The sequence below is a fragment of the Pectinophora gossypiella genome, chromosome 26 (genome assembly GCF_024362695.1).
Source record: "Pectinophora gossypiella chromosome 26, ilPecGoss1.1, whole genome shotgun sequence".
Classification (NCBI taxonomy): domain Eukaryota; kingdom Metazoa; phylum Arthropoda; class Insecta; order Lepidoptera; family Gelechiidae; genus Pectinophora; species Pectinophora gossypiella.
Window position 1 is genome coordinate 789,748 of NC_065429.1, and position 27,336 is coordinate 817,083.

Genomic DNA, 27,336 nt, shown 5'->3' on the forward strand with positions numbered 1-27,336 from the left:
CAACCACTGGACCACGGAGGCCGTTAAATGGAGAATACAAACCTATCCAAAAGTTCATGTCTGTCTGCTGGCGGGTGTGTGTAGATGGACTGCTGCGTCGGTGAGGAGAAGGTCAACATGTTCCAGAGTCCCGCTGTGGAACAAAACATGTGATTATTCTTTTTTTGGTCTTTCTACAGCCTAATGAGGGACATATAACCATCCATCCATCCATCATATTATATCCATCTTAGGACTTCGTATCAACAGTGGCTGTAAGTTGTCTTTGATTACTTGTGGCTCTGCCCACCCCATTTGGGATTACGGGCATGAGTTTATGTATGTATGTATGTAATGAGGGACTTTCCATGCTCATCATCATCATCATCAGCCCATTAACGTCACCACTGCTGGGGCACGGGCCTTACCTATGGATGGATAGGGAGATCGGGCCTTAAACCATCACGCGGGCCCAGTGCGGATTGATGGTTATTAACGACTGCTAATGCAGCCGGGACCAACGGCTTGACGTGCCTTCCGAAGCACGGAGGAGCTCGAGATGAAAACTTTTTTTTGTGGTCACCCATCCTATGACCGGCCTTTGCGAAAGTTGCTTAACTTCAACAATCGCAGACCGAGCGCGTTTACTGCGCCATCGAGCTCCTCAATTCTCGAGCATTCTATACATAATGTGATCCAAATATCAAGCAACAATTATTTTTATATATGCTTTTTATCCGCTGAAAAGGAAAGGGATGGAGACAGGTCGAATGTAAGTGTGCATGCGAGTGTAATTATACACAAGGGGATACAGGATGTTAGTGACATCGTAACGAAAACTTCGAAGATGATTCAGACCATGTTTCTGAGTTGATATCAAGTCGAAATTTCCATCTCAAAAGTATAAAATTGAAAATAATTTAAAAAAACAATGACTTTTCGACGATACATACATACATAAACTCACGCCCGAAATCCCTAATGGGGTGAGCAGAGCCACAAGTAATCAAAGACAACTTGCAGCCACTGTTGATACGATGTCGTAAGCTGGATATGATGAACCTTATGGTGATAAGGGATCAGCCTATCGCCCATAACATTAGTCCATCATGTTAGAGGACACAATCCCTCTGTCGGCGATAATTCTACTTTATATTACCTCAGAATCATGGTCTGAATCATCCCCCCAGTATTCGTTACGGTGTCACTAACACCCATACCTACTTGTATGGCTATCAGAAATCAGAATCATTTATTCAACGTAATTATCATGGATAAACTTGTTGAAGGTCAATGTAACATTTTTGAATTAACGTCATTTCGCAAGGTGTTATGGCTGAGGAGAAGAAATGACAAGAAACTGCAACAGCAACACATCTGTATGTATGTATGTATGTACTTGTACGGGGTATAAGTGACATCGTAACAAATACATTTAGGGATGACTCAGCTCGTGATATTGACTTTACATCAAGTGGAATTTTCCATCGCAAAAGTATAGAATTAAAAATAATTAAAAAAAAAAACACAAGAAAAATCAAGAATTTTGCGACGAAAATTCCATTTAATATTAACTCAGAATCATGGTCTGAATCATCCATGACTTTACATCAAGTGGAATTTTCCATCGCAAAAGTATTGAATTAAAAATAATTAAAAAAAAAACACAAGAAAAAACAAGAATTTTGCGACGAAAATTCCATTTAATATTAATTCAGAATCATGGTCTGAATCATCCCTGACTTTACATCAAGTGGAATTTTCCATCGCAAAAGTATTGAATTAAAAATAATTAAAAAAAAAAACAAGAATTTGGCGACGAAAATTCCATTTAATATTAACTCAGAATCATGATCTGAATCATCCCTCAATGTGTTCGTTCCGATGTCGCTAACACCCTGTACGGTCACGAGTACTAATATGTATACACTTCGATACCATGTCACATTAACTTTTTTGACAAATTAAACCGTAAGTCTCATTAAATGTCAAATATGACAGTGCGACAGGGTTCTTAGGTGGGTACGTAATATTGCTCATGACTGTGCGCTATGGCCGTACATGCGATGTCAATGAGCACGCTGCCGCTGTGCGCGCCGCCCGTGCCGAACATGTGCGCAGGCGCAGGCTGCATGCTGCACAGGTTGCCGAGGAGGGTCTTCACCAGCAGCGGGCCGTGCATCGTGTACCGCCCTTGGAACAGGGTTCTGGAATGAACAATCTGGTATTACAACTAGAAAAAAAAAACAAAAAAAATATATATATTTAAATTTGGTTTGTAGGTTTAGTGCATTACATTGGTGCTAATTCCTGTAAACACCATCTAATTTTATTTTAAGTTATATCTGTCATTTTCTTATCCGCCGAAAAGGAAAGGGACGGGTAATCGACAAGCATAAAATTTATGGAACACACGTCAATATTAAGCGCAAATCTAAAACAACCCTATAAAAAAATTACATTGGCTAATAACCCGACAGAATTAAGTTGATAGCACGTCAAACGGTTTACATACCAGCGGGATACATTTCTGATTCGCCCGGGTTATTATTTCTAAAATTTACGACTGTCAGTAAAGCAACTTTCGCAAAGACCGGTCATAGGATGGGTGACCACAAAAAAAAAGTTTTCATCTCGAGCTCCTCCGTGCTTCGGAAGGCACGTTAAGCCGTTGGTCCCGGCTGCATTAGCAGTCGTTAATAACCATCAATCCGCACTGGGCCCGCGTGATGGTTTAAGGCCCGATCTCCCTATCCATCCATAGGGAAGGCCCGTGCCCCAGCAGTGGGGACGTTAATGGGCTGATGATGACGACTGTCAATGTTCCGTCTCTTTCCTTTTCGGCGGATAAGAAGATGACAGGTATAACTTAAAATTAGGAGGTGTCTGCAGGAATCGGGGCCAATGTATTGTTAATTACCTGAATATAAGCGAGGTTTCGATCAGCCTGGACTGTCCATGGACCCCGGCGAACATATACACTGACATCAGAACAAGAAGTGTGTTTATACATTCTAGATGAAGATAATACGTGTTAGACCTGTAATGGAAAAAAGATTTATTATTTTAATCATCATCAGCCGTACGACGCCGATTGCTGGGCATAGGCCTCCCCCAAGGATCTCCACGACAATCGGTCCTGCGCTGCCCGCATCCAGCGGCTTCCCGCGACCTTCACCTTTATTTTTTTTTTGACGTGACTTATTGTAGATTTGCCGCAGATGGCATTAAATACTTGGCCGGACAAATGGGGAGCGCTGAAGGCTCTCACCCGGTACAACGTTTAAGACAACAGGCCTGAGGGTGCCCAGTTGGGCGCGAACCTCGGCTCAGGGCGTCGTCTGAGAGGAAAAATATTTGAAAGAATTAATCAACCCTAGTGGGTCGGTATCGGGGTCCTGAAGTGTTTGGTGTCGCGAGCTGATTGACCGCCTCTATGGCTAGAGTAATCGGGTCGTCGGGATCGTATATTACGTCCTTCGGACGCCGATACTTTTCAGTACCGTCCGCGACCTTCACCAGATCGTCGGTCCACCTTGTAGCGGGCCTACCCACTGAGCTGATTTATTCAAATAACCATCATTATCTCCCAAGAACGGCCTCTGTGGTCCAGTGGTTGACCGTTGGACTCCCGATCCGGAGGTCCCGTGTTCGAATCCCGGTGGGGATAAATCACAAAAATCACTTTGTGATCCCTAGTCTGGTTAGGTTAGGTTTACGCATATAAAAGTGAGTTCGCAATGCAAACAAATGTCAAATAGCAATATTGCTTTCTTAGATGTTCTTTCTTACATGATAAAAGTAAGTCTTTAATAAGAAATAAAGATTCTATAAACCTAATAATTATTCTTCAATACTGGTAATTACATGATAAAATTGTGCGTTTACCGCGTGGGCGTGGTCGAGCGAGTGAGTATGAAAGAGCGAATGAATGGTAGAATGACTTCGGCGCGGCGACGCGGGAGGGGCGCGCGGGGGTGCTCGACACCAGCTGATGCAGGTAAGTACAAGTAAGTATATCTATCCACGTACATTGTTTTAAGTTTACGCGGTTATTGGCCCCGATTCCTGCAGACATCTCTTAATTTTACTTTAAGTTATACCTGTCATTTTCTTATCCGCCGAAAAGGAAAGGGACGGATGATTGACAGCTCTTAATTTTAGGAAGAATGAGTAAATAAATGAATAACCCGGGCGAATTTTTAGACGGTTGTTTTAGATTTGTGCTTAAAATTGACGTGTGTTCCATAAATTTTATGCTTGTCGATTACCCGTCCCTTTCCTTTTCGGCGGATAAGAAAATGACAGATATAACCTAAAATAAAATTAGATGGTATTTACAGGAATTAGCACCATTATCATAATTAAAGCACATAATAACGGGTTCTTACCGCGTATTATCGACAGAACGTCATTACATCCCCAGACTCGTAAAAGAGGCTATTGAAATCAGAAAACATAAAAATTTCAACAGGGAAGACGGGTTCAAATTATCGAGCATGTGGAATCCAGTAGTAGGTGTTGTAAAAACCTTGAAACGGCCTAATGTGGTGAAAAAACGTGAGGACACAGTGAGTGCGGTTTGTCGTAGTGAGTTTCGTGCGAGTTCAGATGGTTCCGAACATTCCGATATCAAAAACATAAACAAGCGGCAAAGAAAGAGGGTAGACAGATATGTCTGCCCGTAGAAAATTATGGATCTACCTACTCCACTCCAATCTCATCAGTCATCCCGTGATCATGGCACTTGCAACAGTGTCGAAATATCGGGAGTCTCATATCCCCATTTAAACGCGGTAAGAACCCGTTATGTGCTTTAATTATCTATCTACGTAGTTAATTCTTAACACATGGTATGACTCACGTGGGTGGTACATCTATTATGATCCCGATGAGCGCGTCGACCAGCATCTCCACGCGGCTCTCACCACTCACAAGCTTGGGGGAATGGGTTTGCTGTGACGACAGATCTTCTGGCGTTGAGGGGGGCTGGAAATTAATATCATTTTGTTAAAATGAAGAAACAAACTCGTGGACATGTGCATTCTGCCAATATTAACCTATGGAGCTCAGACTTGGTGTTTGACAAAGGCTCAAAGGTCCAAACTTCAGGTCTGCCAGCGAGCAATGGAACGCAGCATGTTGGGTGTGAAACGGACTGATCGTGTCAGAAACACCGTGTTGCGTTCTAAGACTCAAATTGCGGACGTGGTCCACGCAGGCGCCAAGTTGAAGTGGGATTGGGCAGGTCACGTCTGTCGGATGCCTTACGATCTGTGGGCTAAGATCACCACAGAATGGTCTCCGAATAGAGACAGACGCAGTCGCGGCAGACCGAGGCGGAGATGGCGCGACGACTTGGATGCTTTCCTGGAAGGCTGGCCTGAGGAGGCACTGGAGAGAGTCCTGGAAGAAATGGAGGGAGGCCTTTGCCCAGCAGTGGGACACTTAAGCTAGATAAGATAAGAACCGGACAGACCTTTTTTTTTTTGACGTGACTTATTGTAGATTTGCCGCAGATGGCATTGACTACTTGGCCGGACAAATAGGGAGCGCTGAAGGCTCTCACCCGGTACAACGTTTAAGACAACAGGCCTGAGGGTGCCCAGTTGGGCGCGCACCTCGGCTCAGGGCGTCGTCTGAGAGGAAAAATATTTGAAAGAATTAATCGACCCTAGTGGGTCGATAGCGATAAGCGCTGATTGAAATGGAATTCTATAGTCTCTGCTTACCCCGGTGGGAAATAGGCGTGAGTTTATGTATGTATGTGTATTTATTATCCTTCATGCTAACTAAAAATATATGAAAATAATCTCGTACTGACCGTCTCATGGTCCTCCAGGCTGGTCCTTCTCTCCGGCTGGACATCTACGTGCCTGCACACCTCGTACTCTGGGACCATTTCCACTAAATACTTGGTCACTGCCCGTATCACGAAGAGAGCGTTGAATGTCTGCCAAGCGAGCATTACACTAGAACAAGAAAAGAAACATATTCATCATCATCATTAATTTAAGAGCCACGCTCTTGTCGGTGTAGCATTCTCCTTGCTACTCGTTTAGGGAAAAATAGAGCAGTTTTCCTCTTGCCTTCCGCCCCGCAGTACTCTGTCTGACGCGAGTGGGATGGCGCCCAGAGTAATCATTAATCTTATAATAAGCTTTTTACATAAAGTTAGCTTTACACGGGCTTTAAATTTATTTTCTGACAAATTCAAAATACTGTCTGGTATTTTACTGTAAAAACGTAGGGATTCCATTTCTTCTCCTAATTTTTTTTTGCCATATTGGGTTTGACCTATTATTTTTTTCATAATAATAATTTGACATAATAGTGTTTTGGCATACTATGTTATTAAGTATAAATATATTTTATCCTATTGTTATAAGGTATATTATTTATTCGTCTAATTGATATTAGACATAAAGATCAGAAGGCATGATGTAACAGTAGGTTAGGGTGCGGCGGGGGTGGCCCTCGGGCCACCTCTAGGCCGCCAGCATGTTTACACGAAAAGTATACTGAATGAAGACCAACAGCATGAAATAGTGTCAAAAAATATAAACAAATGCAGCCAGGGAAAAAGTATGTTTCGAAAATGTTCAAAGTTGTGCCAAAACTTTTCTAATTCGGAGTGTAGTTTTTATGCTTATAATAATTATGCTTACATATCATTATGATCATTAATTATTATGCTTATAGTGGTTATGGTTTTCAAAGTTATGCTTAAAAAGTTATGACAAATTAATATTATGCGTCTCTTCTTCTTTGCGAGTCGATGGCGATCGATACTAAATTTTTGCTGACCAATAATTGGCCACGCTTACGGCATTGTCAGTGGCTTCGTAAAGGTCTTTAACAGTACAAGTGTTAGGGCACCTAGGATAGCACAAAAGGTGAGCCATAGTTTGTGGTGATACTCTACACTCGCAATCATCGCAACCATCCACCAGGTATCCCCACCTGCAGAGATTATCCTTGCAGCGGCCAACCTGTGTTCGGAGCCTATTTAAGGACTTCCATGTCGACCACGCTAGATTTCTTAATAATATTATGAGTAACTAATAAGAGGACAAGTAATAGTATCCCATGTTAAATTATACATAAAATTTTAATCTTAATTAATCTTATCTCGAAAATCGCGCACAATGTGTAGAAATAAAAAAATACTGATTATGGCACAGGTAAAATTGAATATATCAGATCTGATAGAGTCCTATCAAATGCCTCCATCCCTCAAGGTAGCGTTTTGGGTTGTGTATCATTTCTCCTGTACATAAACAGCCTTCCTAGTAAAATAACAGAAACATGCGTAGTTTTCGCGGATGATATCTCTATATTATTAACATGTGCAAATACGGGTGAACTTATACATAAATTGAATTCTACCCTAAATCAAATTCAGTCCTGGTTAGAAGAGAACAACTTAGAACTCAATCTCAAAAAAACAAAAATCATCCAATTTAAGCCTGCACAAAAGACGCCGTTACAACTGCCATCCTACACGTATAAAAATACAAATCTTGAATTGGTTGAAAGTGCTACCCTGTTAGGGATCGAGCTAGATACTAACTTGACCTGGAAACCCCACCTGCAATCCCTAAAAAAGAAACTATCATCTGTAACTTATGCTCTCCTGCAGCTAAAACGAGCAACAGACTTCAATACGGCCTTGACAGCCTACTACGCGTATGCATACTCGCGTCTCGCATATGGAATTGTTGTTTGGGGAAATTGTTGTGAGGTAGATGATATTTTTATTGTCCAGAAAAAAATTGTGAGAATAATAACTAATATTAAACAAACAGAGTCGTTTAGGGCGCATTTTAGAAAACATAAAATATTGACCCTTACATGTATTTATATATTAGAAAGTAGTAAATTCATAAATAAACACCCCGAACTATATTCGTTTATGGAGAATGATAGTAAAAGAAATAACCGAAATGAAAATAAAATAATAAAATCTTTTACCAAGATGAAGTTGGTAGCGACAAGCCCCCATCATATGATGATCAAAATATATAATCATCTACCGAAATACATAAAAAATATAAAAAATCCTTCTTTATTTATCAAAAAATTAAAACAATTCCTAGAAAATAAGTGTTATTATACGATTTCAGAATTTTTTAATGATAAAGAAAATATGTAAAGTTCCTATTATTGATTAATTGTAGAGAAAAATATATATATTATAGATAATAAGTACTAACTAACATATTAACACTATATAAATTTACTAACATAGAATAGAACACTAATATCATTTATTTTTTATTGTATCTAGTAGCCTCTCTATACTTTAAATTGCTGTGCCCTTGCAGGGTGTCACTTGTACTTTATTAATTATGTAACACCTTTTATAATAACCTGTGGCTTTGCAATAAATAAATAAATTTTATGAGTAAAACAGAGAACCAAAAACGTATACATAACCCCGAAAAAGATGAATATAAAGGCGATAAAATAACATACTTGTCACTGTTAGGGGCAGCTAGGAGTTCTGTGGCTCGTGTAATGAAAACTTGCACCAGCGAGCCGAGGTTGCCTGTCTGCAAATTATTCTGTAGAAACTTCTGGAGTAGCGCCTCTGTACTCGAGTCGAACATTAGCTGCTCTTCTCTGGAATAAAGAAGGAATAGAGTAGATCATCAAATATTCAAAAATGTTTTTGTCTTTGTTTTGTTTTGTGTTTTTTTTTTGGATGTGTTTTTACGGCTAATAGCCGGGACCAACGGCTTAACGTGCCCTCCGAAGCACGGAATCATCTTACTTTTACGGACAATCGGGTGATTCAAGCCTGAAAAGTCCTTACCAAACAAAGGACAGTCTCACAAGGTGATTTCGACAATGTCCCCATCGGGAATCGAACCCGGACCTTCACTAGACCACGGAGGCTGTTATCCCCGTTCATCATCATCAGCCCATTAACGTCCCCACAGCTGGGGCACGGGCCTTCCCTATGGATGGATAGGGAGATCGGGCCTTAAACCACTACGCGGGCCCAGTGCGGATTGATGGTTATTAACGACTGCTAATGCAGCCGGGACCAACGGCTTAACGTGCCTTCCGAAGCACGGAGGAGCTCGGGATGAAAACTTTTTTTTTGTGGTCACCCATCCTATGACCGGCCTTTGCGAAAGTTGCTTAGCTTCAACAATCTCAAACCGAGCGCGTTTACCGCTGCGCCACCGAGCTCCTCATCCACGTTCACTTAATTAATATTAGGACTACGCCGCAATGGGAGTACTTACGAGGAAGACGGGGGTGTGATATTGAAGGCAAGCAGCTGGTTCCAAAAGGGATCGTTGGGGCAGATCACCTCGGAGGAGCAGAAGCGCGCCAGCAGCTCGTTGGCCGACAGTTCCGTGTACCGACTGATCGCTACACCCATCGCTATACTGTAAAGACATTCAAATATCATGGTATAAGACCAGGTATGCTCAATCAAATCAAAATCAAATCAAATATACTTTATACATTGTTTTAAGTTTACGCGGTTATTGGCCCCGATTCCTGCAGACACCGCCTAATTTTATTTTAGTTATATCCGTCATTTTCATATCCGTCGAAAAGGAAAGGGACGGATGATTCACAGCTCTTAATTTTAGGAAGAATGAGTAAATGAATGAATAACCCGGGCGAATCAAAAGGTACGTCGCTGGTATGCAATCCGTTGGACGTGCTGTCTACTTAACTGTGTCGGGTTATTAACGGATGTAAAATTTTTAGACGGTTGGTTTAGATTTGTGCTTAAAATTGACGTGTGTTCCATAAATTTTATGCTTGTCGATTACCCGTCCCTTTCCTTTTCGGCGGATAAGAAAATGACAGATATAACTTAAAATAAAATTAGATGCTATTTACAGGAATTAGCACCATTATCATAATTAAAGCACTTTGAGGTCGCAGGTTCGCATCCAGCACCGGCCTAAACCAATGAGAGGTGAAGGAAAACATCGTGAGGAAACCACATTCCCGAGAAATGCATTTTCAGAGGTATGTGACCTAACTTGTATTCACTTACTTCACGTACACGTACTTGTATACTTGGAAGAGATTGCTACTTAGCAATAAGGCCGCCTATTGTACTAATTCTATTTCTCTTTTGTTTTGTATTTTGTTTTTTCCTGTTTGTGCAATAAAGTATTTGTTATGTTATGTTATGTTGTATTGGGCTGGTTTTCCCTTCGCGGATTGGAAGGTCAGACGGGCAGTCGCTTCTGTAAAAAACCGGACCTGTCAAATCTTCAGGTTAGGTAAGCGGACCCTGTGAAAAACGGGATAATGCTAGGGGGAGGAAGATGAAATGAACTTTGTATTAATCTTACAATAAGTCTTACTGTTTGCCTTCCAAAGCCCCTTCAAAGAAAGACATCATACGACAATGGTTAATAATTATTCTGATCTTCTGAGTGTTAAAACCTGAACAACAAAATGATATTTGATATGAGGATATGATTTTTTTTTGATGCGATTGATAAATGGAGGAAGCAAGAGAAGTGTGTCAGGATCCAAGCAAATGGAATTCCATAGTCTCTGCTTACCCCGGTGAGAAATAGGCGTGAGTTTATATATGTAAGAAACAGTCTAATATAAGCAGTCATCGTCATCAGCCGCACGACGCCCACTGCTGGGCATAGGCCTCCCCCAAGGATCTCCACGACGATCGGTCCTGCGCTGCTCGCATCCAGCGGCTTCTCGCGACCTTCACCAGATCGTCGGTCCACCTTGTAGCCGGCCTACCCACTGAGCGTCCTCCGACACGTGGTCGCCAATATAAGCAGTAAATGTATAAAACTTACAATTAAACAATTTGTTGGGAGTATTCTTATATTTTATCTATGTAACATGGTTTTTTTTAGAAAACATATATACAGGATGTTAGTGACATCGTAACGAAAACTTTGAGGGATGATTGAGACTATGATTCTGAATTGATATCAAGCGGAATTTTCCGTCGCAAAAGTATGGAACTGAAAAAAATAAAAAAAAAACACAAAAAAATGTCATGAATTTTCCGACTGAAAATTCCACTTGATATCAACTCAGAATCATGGTCTGAACCATCCGCCTCAGTATTCGTTAGGGTGTCACTAACACTGTATTGTTGTCTATTTTTTTTTATCTAATGATATATCATTAAAGGCTGTAATGTATATGTGTGTCGTAGATTTTACCTGAATAAACTTTTTTATTATTTTTTTTTAAATATGAGGCTGGCATAAGCACTAAGAGTGGCTCAAGCCTCAATCAAAATTAGATAAAAAAAATATAATCAAACCACCACTTTACAGAAGAAAAAAAGAAAAAACAGTGACAGTGATGTGTATAAGAACACATGAGCAAAGTGTCTTCCCCTTAAATAAATCTGAGTGGACAATCTCTTAGGAAATAATATTTTATTTATAGTAGTTTGAGACAGGGATAAGTGGAAAGAGCTGGAGGAGGCCATTTGTCAAAAGACAAATGGACGAAGAAGATAAATAACATTTTTATAATTAATTTTTTTTTCTAAATATTAAGTTAAAGCTAAAAAAAAAACAAAAAAAATGTTTGTTTTTTTTTTAGAATAAGTTCATAATAAAGGCTACTATCTATCTATAGTAGTTTAGGTTAAAACATCATAGAAGGACAGCTAGAAGGAAAGAGAGGAAGACCAAGGAGAGCTTACATGGAACAGATTAAAGAAAAGGTTAACGTCATGTCTTATAGGGAAGCCAAGGAATTGGCCTTTGATAGACTGGAATGGAAAATGCTACATCGACAAGAGTGTGGCTCTTAAATTGATGATGATTAGTTTAGGTTAAAGATAAATTGCTTATTAGCTTGTAGGCTAGATTGTAATATTGTGAAGCATATATTTTATTCTAATGCTTCATTTAAAAAAACTACAGAAAGCATTACTACAGCACTACACCTCGTTCAGGGATTGTTATTCCTAAGCCACACAGTACAGTGTTTATTTGTATGCCTTATGATGATGTAAGTAGTCACTACATGAGCCATGGGGCCTTTGGCGGCTCAATAATAACCCTGACACTAAGGTTGATGACTCTCAATAGAAGATTCCAAGTCAAAATTGAGACAGCAAATTTTTACCTGGATTGAATTTATCGAGTATATTGTGTGGTTTTGTTTACATAAACCTTTTCATTGGTTTTCATTTTATGGTGACAATATGTATGTACTAACAAGAGGTTTAACACTTTTACACTTCATACATAACATCTTGTTTCTATTTCAAAACCACACTAGTACATATTTGCATTGTTATCAGACTTCTATCAAAATTTTACAGATCGTAAAATGTTTAGTATGATTTTATTTTGTAATAGCTACTTTTTGGTCAAACATACTTACACACACACATACATGATTGATTTAATCTAATTTACGAGGAAAGTACACTTGAAAACTGTTCAGGATCAGATTTTGTGCGCTGGTAAACAAAAAGGAGAGTTTTTTTGTACTCTAGTTAACTGTAAATTGATCTAAAATTGAGTATAGAAATCACTAAAATCTCTATGGAAACGTTGCGGTATTTTCACGTATTTCGCTAGTGTAGACCTTGAACTAGTAGCAAAACTGCAGTTTCGTGTTGTTTATCATGATAGAAGGGACAAAAACAATGAAAATTGTGCATAATCTGCGTACGTTTAGTCACCGGTATATTATGCAAAATTGTACACTTTGTAGAGTGAATTTAAATAGGAACTGATCTTACCTTTCTTTGGCGCTTTTCCTGTGACAATATTAAAGTAAACAAATCAATGTTCGGTGAAGATTTTCAGTATTTTACCGAATTTTATCACGCCACGAAACCATCACAGATATGTGTCAGTCAGTTGTCAAGTTGACGTGTAGAAATCGAAAAACTGCATTCATTTTTTTTTTTTTTTTTTTGTTTTTGTTTTCCCCGAAGGGTAAGGCAAAGGGAACTATGCCCATACAGCCATGTCTGACGTATTTTTTTTCTTGATGATTAATGAAATGATGAAAGGTGATGATGATGAAACCTAAGCCCCCACCCTCGGAGTAGACTCCTACTCCGAACCCCAAACGAATTAACTCAAAAGTCCGCATAAACTTTTGAGTTATGAAGCGGCTTCCTGACACGAAGCGAAAATAGGCAGATACACTTTGTTTATTGAATACTCCAATATAATAACACTCGCGAATGTCTTCCGACTAACTTAATGCGATCATTAACCACAAAACACCACTTCGTATTAATTATTTAGATTATTCAATGAAGAAAGCAACTGTCCCGTTCCCGTTTCCCGCCAAAAAGCCAAAAAACTGCATTCAGAGTGTGGTTTTTGTTTTTTCTACGCGTATAATTTGCAGAATGAGTTTATTCGACAAAATACCGGTTTTTAGTCTTAGGTAACAAGGTAACCATAGACAATAAACTAAAGGAATGAATGAGAAATTTTGAAGAAGTTACCTTCATTCGCTCATTCAACTACAATTTCTTTCAAAACAATAATTATTTTGCCGCATTTGCTAAAACATTCTACGAATGTGCATAAAAATACTGTTCGTTTTCCCTGTAGTTCCTTGAGTCAGAGCTATGGAGGTGGATAAGTACAAAGTGGAGGTGGTCCACTTTATAAATCCACACTTAATCTGGATAGAGGTACCGGACAAAACTTCGGAAAACGACGATAATTTCTACTTCGAACAAATAGGTATTTACGGCGTTGTACCCCTGGAAATGACCATGGATCTTCTTGAGGATACTTTGAAGACGAAGAGGTGTATAGACTGGATGCCTGCGGCTACTGTTTTGATGAAGAAAGTCTTCGCCGAGGCTACCGAAATATACTTCTGCCCAATCCATATCGATAATAGGTGAGTTTCTTTCTTTCATGTGTTCCCGCCATGTGTTATGAGAGTTCAATGAGAAGACAACTCTTTATTGTTCACTTCACCACTGCTGATATTGAAGCCCATAAAATATATACAGTAAGAATATTTATATTTTTTCTTATAGGACATAGGGTAGCCTTTTTAGGGGTCTGGCTGAAAATCGGCGTCGTATTGTCCCTTATGTGGGTCGATACGACAGTTTTAAGTCTTACATTTCATATATGTTCAAATTTTAATATTAAGAAATTTATGTAACGTCTTAAACCTAAATAAAGATTCTATCTATCTATCTATCCTTTGACCAGCTGTGGAATCAAATAAAAATAATTCTAATAGGAAGGTTATAGGATTCTAAATGGGATCAATTTCAAATATAATCCTCTTGGACGAAGCCCCTTCTAGTAACCTCAGGACTGTTATGTTAAATTTTGTACGGCATGAGAGTTAAATTTACAATAAGTCACATCAAAAAGAAATTAATTGGGATCTTGTAATTTTGGTTGTTTAATTTATAATTTTCTATGTTACTTAATAATATTGTTATAACTGGCACCTCTTATGTTGCTGTACGGTCACAAGCATTTATATGTATACTTTGGTACCATGTCACATTAACTTTTTTGACAAATTGAACTGTAATTCTCACTTAATGTCAAATATGTTAGTGCGACAGAGTCCTAAAGTAGGTACATTATATTGCTCATGACTGTACCCATTGTATAACAAAACCAGGTATGCTCAAAATCGTCAACCCACCCTGTGTTGCCATTTTATAAAAAATAAATTACCCACAACCTGTGTTTACTTTGCAAGGAAACTTTGAACTTTTAGTAAAAGAGTTACAGTTTTAATGATTTTTTATATATACATTAGTCAGTAATTCACTTAATTTTCAATAATAAAATTTACGTCCTTGGAATGTTGGAGATACCAATTTAATGGTCACACTTACGTCGTCAAAGGCTAGCAATGGCGGCTTGTCATAGGATTAAGCATACCTGGTCTTATACCATGACTGTACCCTTGCAGGGCGTCACATGTACCTACTACCATGTAACACCTTAACTGCTTGTGACTTGGCCGTGAATAAATGAATATAAATAATAGGCTACATTACATTAGATCACTGATTAGATAAGGATTCTAACAATTAAAGTTAAATATACATTCAACTACATTTGTCTACAAGCCAAGTCAGCATGGATTGTTATATGAAACATGTCATCATATGTTTGAACAGAAAAAAATATAAAATGCTTTATCCCATTTACATGTTTTGTATAAAACTTAAGGTGATATTAATAAATCAGTCTCAGCTGAGATTGCCCTCATGATGATGCTCAAGTCCCTGTTTTTATATAAGAACTGTCACATTGACATGATCTTGAGAGCAGTCTCAAAGCTGAGATTAGTTTATTAATACCACCTTTTACACTTCACTCTTTTCTTCAGAGGCCAATTCCGTGACATCCTTATAAGACACAACATTCGCCTTCTCTTTAGTCTGTTCCATCCATGTAAGCTCTTCTTGGTCTTCCCTTTCCTCTCTTCCCTTCTACGACGTCCCCACCATATAATTGTTAAAAAAATATTGTTACAGAAGCTCAATTTTCGACGACAACATCCACAAGTACGGTGAGATAATAATTAAAAAAGATAACGGTAAATATCGTCTACTGTCTAAATTGTTGGTTAAGTCTGGGTACGCTCTCTTCAACGAGGAACTATTCGAAGACGAGCTCAGTTCAGGAAATATAAAGACGAAACTATCTCACTACAAAATAAAAGACATTATCGACCAGTTAGAAAAGAAATGCCAAAAACAAGCAACTAAGCAAACTAGCGTTTTCCAAACAGCGCAGAGATTGGAATCGTCTCTTACAGTCAAAAACCTTAAAGCGCATAATAGAAGAACTAATAGTGACGTTTCAGCCGAACACATGCTTGAAAGAAAGCTGCGAGACCTTCAACTGTGCAAAGAGATTGAGACGGACTCTTTGGGACGAGCTTCGAAAAAAGGAGATTCAGCTAAAGAACATACGTCTGTTCTACGGAAGAAGCTTGAATTGCTCAAAATAACTAGAGGAGAGAAACTTACAACCGACTGCCTTAAGCAAAACAATGCTGAGATTGAAAACAGACTCGCAAAAGATGATAACCAAACTGATTCAAAAGAACCCAGAACAAGAGAATCAGTTGCGAAATATTTTACTAATGGAGCCAACATAAAAGATCTCAGTGAAAGACTGCCTAAAGATGTGTACTTAGATGTAAACAGAAAGAAGAAAAATCCAGAAGTCACAGTTAAAAGTGTCGACAGTGTTGATAGATTTAAATGTGAACCACAAAAGTATGTGACGCCTGAAGTTTGTCAAGAGACAGAAGATGCAAATGATGAATGGCATGAGCCTAGAAAAACGAAAAAACGTAAGTTATTTTTTTGTTACTGACCTATTTAATCATAATCATATCATTTATTGCATTCCAGTTTTGGTTAGGACTTTACAGGCTGATCACCTGATTATCCGAAAGTAAGATGCACGTTAAGCCGTTGGTCCCGGTTACTTACTGATGTTAGTAAGTAGTCGTTACATGAGCCATGTCAGGGGCCTTTGGCGGCTCAATAGTAATCTGACACCAGGGTTGATGAGGGTAGCATTCCACATTGTAGAAAGCCTTGTATCCACTAGGCAACAATTAACGCTCCAAACGTAACGTTCAACATGTGCGGCAACGTTGCACAACAGCCTGACTGACTCACTCACTGACTCACTGACAGGGTTGTTCTCCCAGAAGGAGCGTCGGGGGGTAAAAATGGTGTATGGATGTCGCGCGACTTGTTAAGAGAACATCGTTAGTTGAGCAACAATTGTTGTTCAATGGAGACGTGACGCGCAACAACATTAGGAACCTCTGGCGACGTATTTTCGACAACAGACGTGTAGTAGATGCGTAGACAGACAACGTTGTTAAACAAAAGTTCCGCGCTAACTTTCAACATGTTGTGCAGTACTTTGTTCAACATGTCACGCGCCAAATGTTGCCAAGTGAACCCGCGGCTGAAAGTTGGTCCCCGATTTATTTAAGGGAAAGAATGTACCTGGGATGATAGGCACCTGTATGTTTTTGCTCTCCCAATCCGGCGTGAATGAATGTGGGATATAGAAATAAAACGGGATATTTTAAATATCTTTACTCCTTCTACTTTAATTAATTTTAACACAAAAAAAACTTCTTCCTTTATCCTCTAACTTTGACAGACATCCCACCAAAGACTCGCCTTTCTTATTTTTAAAACTGCCTTCCGTCCCATTCGTTAACCATCCTCCATTCATACCATAAACAATCAAATTTCCATTAATTATCCTTCCATAGTATTCTCACTTTACTACATGAATACTTATTTATACATAAACTCGCGCCTATTTCCCAGCTAAGCAGAGACTATGGTATTCCGTTTGCATATTTATTTATCTGTACTCTTATTATCGTTACAGCCAAGAAAAATCATCAAAAACCAGCCAAAGTACCTGAATATAACATCCATACAGAGACTAGAGTAATGTACGGCCCGCCAGAATGTAACCAAAGCTCGTTACCAATGAAAATTGTCCCTAAAGATGAATTATATGAGAGCTTCGAACTTGAAAAGAAACAGGAAACCCCAGAAGAGTTACCTATTGAAAAAGGTAAAGAAGATATTTACGGCAACGTTGACTCTGATTGTGAGACAGAAGAAGGAATTCCTCCAAAAGTAGTATCGGAAACACAGAGTAATGTCCCGATTGAAACACAAAAAATTGCCGTAGAAAAGCCTTCTTCACCATCCTCAGTGACATCCAAGCCTCTAACGAAAGGAGTCACAAATTCAATGTTGAAGCGAAAATTACTTAGATACCGGGAAAATTTATCGAGGACACTAAATAGCTCTGCAACCTCTGATACCAGCACAAAAGACTCTAGTACCAGTGTTGAAGAAGTAAAAAAAGAAGTTAAGAAGACTGACACAACTTTCGATTCAGATGACGACAACATGTCCGAAGTTTTGCAGAAAATGAAGACTGAATACGCGCCAATCCAAACTCCACAAAAAGAAACTATTGTAAGTGTGGCTCAAGCTAAAAGCAACGTAAATCCTTTTAAAAATGTTGATCCAAACATGTCAGTATTCGTTGATAAGTTAGTTACTCCTGTACTGATGGTTCACTCGAAGATGAACAAACGTTTTCTTCCTGTTTTCAAAATTAGGGACATCCCTTTCAACAGTCACATTCAGATGGTCCTTAAAAATATGTCCGTTGATCAACCGATGATGTTGCAAACCATAACTTGGTTTACCATATTGCGTGGGTATAGTACTTTTGTGATCAGTCCAAGGGGTAGTGGAAAAACTCTCGGCTATCTCCCCGCTGTGTGCCGCTTGATATCAGATCGCGACTCACAAATCGACGGCATAGGGCCTACTTGTATCATTGTATGCGCGACAGCCAATCTTGTCTCCGAAGTCGCAAGTCAAGCTAAAAACTTTTTGGGTACAAAAGAAGGGGTGCTAGCTTTCTACACAGGAATGGATGAGCTCGAAATGGTGACTGCTCTTTTGAACGGTTGTGACTTGTTGATCTGTACGCCGTCCATATTGGTGCGGTATTTGCAAAGTGACTTCGGTGTCGATATACGGCGCCTAACCACTTTCGTACTCGACGATTGCGAACGTCTTTCTGAAGTGTACGGTAATGAGATCAAATATTTCATGCACAAGATTAAGGAAATGCTAAAAACCCGTGTCGTAAAGGAAGTTAAGGTCCAGTATGTTCTGGCTTCGAGAGTGTGGTGCGAATTTATGGAGCCTCTTGCGAAGAAAGCTCCAGACACGGTTATCTGCATTGGCGCTTTCCAAGAATGCGTGTTATATTCTCAAGCTAGTACAACAGCTAGTTTCGTCATTAAAGAGAACAAAATCAATGCAGTCATGAACTTTTTGCAACAGATTGACGCGTCCAAACGAACAGTGATCGTTTGCAGGACAGACGAAGAAGTGAGAGAGCTTGAAAAGGCTCTTCTCAATTCGAGACACGTCGTCTTTGCTTGTGACAGCTCTATGACCGTTCAGGACTTGTATAATCTTCGGGGATCGTGGGATGATTACCAAGAACCACTTATTGGCCCGATTCTTTTATGTTGCGACGGGAATTTACTGCACATGAACGTCACAGATGCACATTACCTCGTTCATTATTCCCTCCCGCATCTGTTCTCGATGTTTTGCAAAAGGTTCGCTTGCTTGAATGATAATTACGCGTCGATTTTCAAAAGGCAAAATCAGGGGGTAAGGATAAAAATTCTTCTAGAAGAAACTAATGTCGAACAATTGCCGAAAATCCTACATTTTATTAGGAGATGTACGACAGAAGTGCCTGAGCTTTTGGACGCGGTTTGCGCGAAAGTTTTAACAGAGAAAGACGAGATGAAAGCGAAGAAACTGGTGCCAATATGCGACAATCTTATGGCACTCGGCGAATGTCCAGATTTTTGGAACTGCCAGGAACGCCATGCTATACTGAAGAATTACGACGAGCCAAAAGTATGGGTGCCCACAGACGGTGTTGTAACTTTCAAAATTCTACATTATCACACAGCAACGTTATATTCCGCACGGTTGCTAACAAACGTGACGAATGGCAAAACAGTGAAATACCCGCAAAACTACAACATGCTTTCCATGAAGATATCCATGTACTATACCCGGGAATCGAACAGACAACTACACGGGATACCCCAAGTCGGGGACATCTGCGCGGTGTCTGTCAGGCAAAATTTCTTCGTCAGGTGTCAAGTGGTCAAAATCCTTAGCTATTACCAGAAAGGGAACCCGAATTACGTGTTAGTGAAACTTATTGACGAGGAGAAACTTGAAAGGTCGAGAGACATATATCTTTACCACCTCCCCGATGAGCTGAAAGAACCAGAAACACATGTAGTGCATGTAAGATTAGCCAACATTCAACCCAAAGACAAAGACATAACCTTTTCGGAGTTAGCTGAACAGCAGCTGAAGAAAATAACAGACGGCGATGACGATCTATACCTATCTGGACGCGTAGCCATGACTATAGGGAATTGCGTGATCGTGGAGTCACTAGAAACATGCAGAGATCTCACATCATTGAAGAAAACTGTCGTCCGACATGACTTCAGGCAAGAGTTGCTTGAAAGACACGCTATACCCAATCCGGAACATTTAAAAAAACTAGATCAACTTTGCGCTAAAGGTGGGTTGGTTGTTCGCAAAGAACCTGAGCCTGTGAAAGTGGTTCGAAAGACGAAAAACTTGCCCAAAGAACAGTGGGCGCATTTAGACATAGATGAAATGCCCGCCATTCTTTTTGCGTCAGCTGAAAACCCTGGTGACTTCTTCATTCGTCTTGTTAAATTTGAAGACTCCTGCAACGTCCTTGTCAAAGACATTCAAAAGTACGTCGCCCAGAACCCTCAAAAAGTGACGGAAGCTTGCGAAGGCGACCTTGTTCTTGCAAGACTTCCCGATGATAACATGTTCGAACGCGCTAGAGTCGACGCCATCATTGACGATGACAAAGTAAAGTGCTTCTTTGTAGACCAGGGAGATTGGAGAGAGGTGACCAGAGATGACCTGTTTCCAATAACTGAAAAGTTTATAACTCAACTGCCCTTCCAAGCGATAGAATGCCGGTTGATCGGAGTGAAGCCCGCTGGGAAAAATTGGACCGAATTTGCGACTAATTGGTTTATAAATTGCTTCGAAGACAAATCTGGGGACCTTAAACAGCTATTCGTTAAATACTTTACAAAAGAAAAAGCGAGACATACTGGAGGGCATAAATACGGTGTTGCTATTATTGACACGAATTCCGAACAAGACGTAATTATCAATGATATGATCATGGAAGTCAATTTGGCTCAGGAGGAAGAGACTGAAATAGAATATTTAAACCAACTTGACTTAAAAACAGCAGCTGCAGCAAGCAAGGAAGACAACGAAGACGATACTTGGGAAAAGGTATCGAAATCCTCTTCGCTGGTTGAGGATAGTGATTCTCCTCGGGTACCTTTAGCAGACATTTTCCCTAAAAAACCTATCAGATCAGTCCCGCTAGTGGGCTCAGATGAAAGCGACACGTCTGACGAAAAATGGAACATTAACATGGCGGAAGACTTCATGGAGATGTTCAGACCAGCGATACAATCCAGCCGACCAAATGCTAAAGAATTTATCCAAGCTAACCTACCTGCCATCAAACCTGAGGAATCCGCCACCAGTTCTGTTGTGAGCTCATCTTCGAACAAAGATCAGATATCTAGCGACTCTGTTTCTGAATCTGACTCTTGCGTGCGAATACAGTCTGCTACGAGCGACATGCAAATTATACCGACGCCGAAAATAAAAGAATTGGATTCTGATGACTTGACATCTCCAGAATCGACCCAGGTTTCCGCAAAGTGTGTTATTAAACCTGACGCAAAAACAATTACAGATTCAGTTAGTAAACCGAAACTTCTTTGGCGACAGAATAAAGTCAATGTTATATGCAAAATTCAGCTTATAGGAATAGAACAATACGAATTGATTATCACGGAAAGAAATCTAAAGTTTGCAGCTACTGTTAATGAGACTGATTACGGCTTCGATTTGGAACTTTACGGTGTAATAAACCACCAAAAATCTACCCACACTAATAAAGGACAGTATGTGTTAGTGAATCTAGTAAAAATTTTGAACAGAAATTGGTTGACTTTGACCAAAAATGGTGGTATTCAGAAATGGATAGTTTACGATATAGATTCTATAGACGTCTCTTCCGATGAAGAGGAGGTTGTAGATAAAATGCCAATTGAAGCAATTAGGAACATGTGTGATAACGAATCGGAGAGTGAAGATGATGAATTTGTAGATGATGTAAATTATTCGTATTCAAAAACATAAGTAGCAGCCAAACAAATCAAATTTACTCATGCTTTACCGTTTATTTTCAATGCTGGATTATCAAAGAACACTTATTGGAAGTCAAATACTTTGATTCTATCCTAATCTATTACTCCGGAACATGTTCAGAAAGTTCGGTGAAGCGTGTGTGAGTACTTAATTCATCTCGCGACAGATGTACAATCAAAGAGCAAAAGAGCAGTCACTGAGCCCAGCGAATTATTTGTAAACAGTGGTGAAACCATGAACCATTCCTTCTCATAATTATAAAATTTATGTTTTTGTAGGTGTTTTTGGTCTATTACAGAAACGACATGCGACCATGGTCTTAAGTGCAACCAGTTAATATATTAATTTGCAAGAAACTGATTGGACTTTTGCACCTTATCGTAACTCTGACTACTGTCATATCCATAGCGTTATCCCGTTTTCACAGGTAACCTGAACTTGAAGGTTTGACAGGGCCGGTTTTTACAGAAGCGACTGCCTGTCTGACCTTCTGACCTGAAGGGAAAACCAGCCTAATACAGGTTAAGTCACTTATATACATATATAAACTCACGCCTATTTCCCACTAGAGTTAGCAGAGACTATAGAATTCCATTTGCTTCTATCCTGACACACTTCTCTTACTTCCCCCATATTCATCAATCGTTTCATACACGCACGCCGGTTCAGAGTAGATCGTACTAAACCTTTTCTAAGGACATCTCCAATTTGGTCAATGTACGTCTTTCTAGGTCTTTTAGGTGGGTTAGGTCTAATACCTCCGAAACTCATTTCTCGGGGATGTAGGAACCTCTACTACCCCAGTTCAGAATACATGAACTTATGTTCATGTATTCTATCTACTCAGTCTGTATCCTCCCAGTGCTAGGTATAGACCTCTCTTTTATGCCATTCTTTCTGTTCTTGTAGCTTCAACTTCTTTTTTCTCTCTTTTATACACACACACACACACATACACACACAGCCTCCGTGGTCTAGTGGGCTCTCGATCTGGAGGTCCGGGTTCGATTCCCGGTGGGGACATTGTCGAAATCTCTTTGTGAGACTGTTTAACAACGTTAGAAAGAAGCAGCTACATTGTATGAGAATGTCAAATTTTCCTTCAAATCTGTCTGTCTTGCAATCTTTGAGGGCTAATTACTTAGTTTTATGCCCTTATTAAGGGTACTTTTTTTGGATGTTTCTAAAAGCCTATTAAATGGAGCAGTTTTTAGAAATACTTTCAGGGTCCATGACAATCTCATGTGTTTATTATTCTTCGGCGAAGTATTAACAACTGTAACAATTTTGATCAAATTCTCACTTTGACTTCCGATAACTTTTTTTTTATCTTTGATTTGACTTTGAATTATCTTTGATTGAGCGGTACACAGCCTTAGGCATAGTTGTGAAGTAAAATAAAATAATTATTAAGAAAGGGATAGCGACAAAATGATTATTTCTGAAGTAAGGTAGAAAATCTAGAAAAAGGTACAAAATGGGTCATATCTCCTAAACCGTAAATAATTGCTGAACATACATGGGGGTGTTTCTGGTAGCTAATGAGCCCCTCTATCTAATTTTTCATTTTGAACCTGAACTTCTGGGCCACCCTGTATATCTAATTTCTAATTAGTAAGTAAATAAAGAAATGATTTATTATAAAAATTGATTCCGTGCTTCGAAAAGCACGTTTGACCGGCGGTTAAGTCTTTGCTCCCGGTTACTACTTACTGATGTAAGTTAGTAGTCGTTACATGAGCCATGTCAGAGGCCTTTGGCGGCTCAATAGTAACCCTGACACCAGGGTTGATGAGGTTGGTACTCCACCTCACAACCCACACGATAGAAGAAGACTGGCGGTCTCAGCTATTATTTACTTAAGTACCTATGTAGTCGTTACATGAGCCATGTCAGAAGCGTTATGGCTCAATAATAAATAAATAAATAATTATTCTCCGACACCAAGGTGTTGGTGCATTCGGTCAAAGACCTTACAATCTATAATAGAGAAAAAATTGTGTATTTTCTACATTGTTTTAAGTTTACGCGGTTATTATCATAATTAAAGCACATAGGGAGTCTCATATCATTATTACTATTTATTAAGTACACTAGCAGAATAAGCTGATGCGTGTACGTCACTGCACTTGGGTTTTTGTTTTTTTATAATGTTCGTCAAGTCTATTCTTAAGTGAGTTCACTGATATCCCCATTTAAACGCGGTAAGAACCCGTTATTGGTGCTAATTCCTGTAAATACCATCTAATTTTATTTTAAGTTATATCTGTCATTTTCTTATCCGCCGAAAAGGAAAGGGACGGGTAATCGACAAGCATAAAATTTATGGAACACACGTCAATTTTAAGCACAAATCTAAAACAACCGTCTAAAAATTCGCCCGGGTTATTCATTTATTTACTCATTCTTCCTAAAATTAAGAGCTGTCAATCATCCGTCCCTTTCCTTTTCGGCGGGTAAGAAAATGACAGGTATAACTTAAAGTAAAATTAAGAGATGTCTGCAGGAATCGGGGCCAGTATGTGCTTTAATTGTGTATTTTCTAGTTTAACTATCTCTGAGCATTCCTGTTATTTTTTTTATTGATTTGCGTGATATTTCCTCAGGTGGTATTAACCATATGGCCGGAAAAACTGTGTATAAAAAACTGTGTTAGCTCTCTAAGTAAATAAATATAATATAATGGGACCCGTCATTTTCTGACAGATGATTGACAACTGTTAATTTTAAAATGACTGAATAGCCCGGGCGAATAAAATAGGCGTCTCGCTTATACGCAACCCGTTTGACGTATGCTGTCAGCTTAATTCTGTCGGGTTATTGGCCAAATATAAAATTTTGAGTTTTTAAATTTCTGCCTAAAATTGACGTGTTCCATGAATTTTGTGCCTGTCGATTACCCGTCCCTTTCTTTTTCAGCGGATAAGAAAATGACAGGTGTAACTTAAAATAAAACTAGATAGTGTGTACAGTCATGAGCAATATCATGTACCCACTTTAGAACCCTGTCGCACTATCATATTTGACATTTAATGAGACTTACGGTTTAATTTGTCAAAAAAGTTAATGTGACATGGTTTCAAAGTGTATACATATTAGTACTCGTGACCATACAGGAATCAGCTCCATTGGGTTGATTGCAAAACTCAAAAATGTTTATGTTAATAGACTTCTAAGGATAACGATTTGATAGTTTTTGTTTTTAAAAGTAAACTATTTAAGAACCTATCTTGTGTTTTCTTTCACAGTTTCCTTTCCAGGATTGCTGAGGTTAGTCATCCACCTCACACACTAACCCTCACGATACAAGTACCTCTTCCTTTAAGACCCACTTGCATGCACGGAGTAGAAGAGAAAGGTTGGAAAGGCCCTAACGCGCTTTTCGCAAATAACGTTTTTTATACATTGTTTTAAGTTTACGCGGTTATTATCATAATTAATGCACATACGGTTCTTACCACGTTTAAATGCGCGCTTAAACAGTGTCGAAATATCGGGAGTCTCATATCCCCGTTTAAACGCGGCAAGAACCCGTTATTGGCCCCGATTCCTGCAGACACCGCCTAATTTTATTTTAAGTTATATCCGTCATTTTCATATCCGTCGAAAAGGAAAGGGACGGATGATTCACAGCTCTTAATTTTAGGAAGAATGAGTAAATGAATGAATAACCCGGGCGAATCAAAAGGTACGTCGCTGGTATGCAATCCGTTTGACGTGCTGTCTACTTAACTGTGTCGGGTTATTGACGGATGTTAAATTTTTAGACGGTTGGTTTAGATTTGTGCTTAAAATTGACGTGTGTTCCATAAATTTTATGCTTGTCGATTACCCGTCCCTTTTCTTTTCGAAGGATAAGAAAATGACAGATATAACTTAAAATAAAATTATATGGTATTTACAGGAATTAGCACCATTATGTGCTTTAACGTTTTTTATACCCATATAAAGTTCTGACGAGTAGTGTCACCGGGTGAGAGCCTTCAGCGCTCCCCATTTGTCCGGCCAAGTAGTTAATGCCATCTGCGGCAAATCTACAATAAGTCATGGCAAAAAAAAAAAGACGAGTAGTGTGTATGTACAGGGTGTTAATGATACCGTCACGAATACTGAGGGGGATGATTCAAACCATGATTCTGAGTTAATATCAAGTGTAATAAAGTCAAGTGAGTGTGTCAAGTGTAGTGTGGTGTGTGTGTAGTGTGTGTGTAAGTGTAATTTTCCGTCGCAAAATTCATGAACCATGAATGGTTCCGAAATATTTTTCTTATCATATTGCGAAGTATAAACATACATACATGCATAAACTCACGCCTATTTCCCGCCGGGGTAAGCAGAGACTATGGAATTCTATTTGCTTCGATCCTGACACACTTCTCTTACTTCCTTCACATTCATCAACCGTTTCATACACGCACGCCGGTTCGAAGTATAAACGTGCGAAGTTTCCAAAATTTTCGACGAGAAGTATATAATATATTTAGAGCTAAGATAAATAAAGCTACATAATACTTGATTTTGGTGATTTAATCAAACTAGTTATCTACGAACAATATAATAATTTGCTACATCAGTAAGTTTTCAACAAGTAATAATACATTTCAATCATATTTAATTGAGAACCAACTACTTATATTTATATATATTTTTTCAAGAATGAGGGATCTTTCAGGTTATATTCCTCAATAAAATATGGCGTTTTACAGAGTTGCTTTGGTTGAAACTTCTAATTTCATGGATAACAGACTCATGCATCTTTTACCTTTGTTTTTGGGTATAAATGATGACACTTGTTATTACACCCAGGCACAACACACCTTCCACCCATTACTATTCTGATCAAAATAAAGATAAGCAATATAGATAGCAACGTTATTCTATACATAATCTGATCCAAATATCAAGCAACAATCATTTTTTATACTTATATGTCTGTGTCACAGGCAAGCGCCATCTAGCGAAAACGGGGTGTAACAATTTAGCTAGCTGGCCACATTTATCATAAAAGAATAGACACAAAATGGAGTAGCAAGAACGACGCCGTTCTATTTTCCCGCTCCTTATATTCATTTTATCAACCAAATATATCCAAATCGATTATCTATTTCTTCATAATTAAAACACATAATAACGGGTTCTTACCGCGTTTAAATGGGGATATGAGACTCCCGATATTTCGACACTGTTGCAAGTGCCATGATCACGGGATGACTGATGAGATTGGAGTGGAGTAGGTAGATGCATAATTTTCTACGGGCAGACATATCTGTCTACCCTCTTTCTTTGCCGCTTGTTTATGTTTTTGATATCGGAATGTTCGGAACCATCTGAACTCGCACCAAACTATTATGGATCTACCTACTCCACTTCAATCTCATCAGTCATCCCGTGATCATGGCACTTGCAACAGTGTCGAAATATCGGGAGTCTCATATCCCCATTTAAACGCGGTAAGAACCCGTTATTATGTGTTTTAATTATGATAATAACAGCGTAAACTTAAAACAATC

The 27,336-nt window shown here is 39.1% G+C and overlaps 2 protein-coding genes across 2 annotated transcripts in view; one reads left to right on the forward strand and one right to left on the reverse strand.

Moving 5' to 3' along the window:
- LOC126378372 (dymeclin) overlaps positions 1–12,836 on the reverse strand; it is a 31,274-nt gene extending 18,438 nt beyond the window's left edge. Inside the window, exons 1-8 of the mRNA XM_050026676.1 lie at positions 12,710–12,836; positions 9,237–9,383; positions 8,458–8,604; positions 5,804–5,951; positions 4,844–4,968; positions 2,900–3,019; positions 2,041–2,186; positions 43–133 (exon numbers count right to left, since the gene is read on the reverse strand). Coding sequence (XP_049882633.1) covers positions 43–133; positions 2,041–2,186; positions 2,900–3,019; positions 4,844–4,968; positions 5,804–5,951; positions 8,458–8,604; positions 9,237–9,376 — 917 coding nt within the window. The 5' untranslated portion in view covers positions 9,377–9,383; positions 12,710–12,836. The remainder of the gene's footprint in view (positions 1–42; positions 134–2,040; positions 2,187–2,899; positions 3,020–4,843; positions 4,969–5,803; positions 5,952–8,457; positions 8,605–9,236; positions 9,384–12,709) is intronic.
- A 625-nt stretch (positions 12,837–13,461) lies between these two features.
- On the forward strand, positions 13,462–25,054 carry LOC126378324 (putative ATP-dependent RNA helicase TDRD12). The gene is made up of 3 exons (XM_050026540.1): positions 13,462–13,839; positions 15,458–16,284; positions 17,355–25,054. The coding sequence occupies exons 1-3, from the start codon at positions 13,559–13,561 to the stop codon at positions 21,815–21,817; spliced, it is 5,571 nt and encodes a 1,856-aa protein (XP_049882497.1). The 5' UTR covers positions 13,462–13,558; the 3' UTR covers positions 21,818–25,054.
- Positions 25,055–27,336: the final 2,282 nt, after the last annotated feature.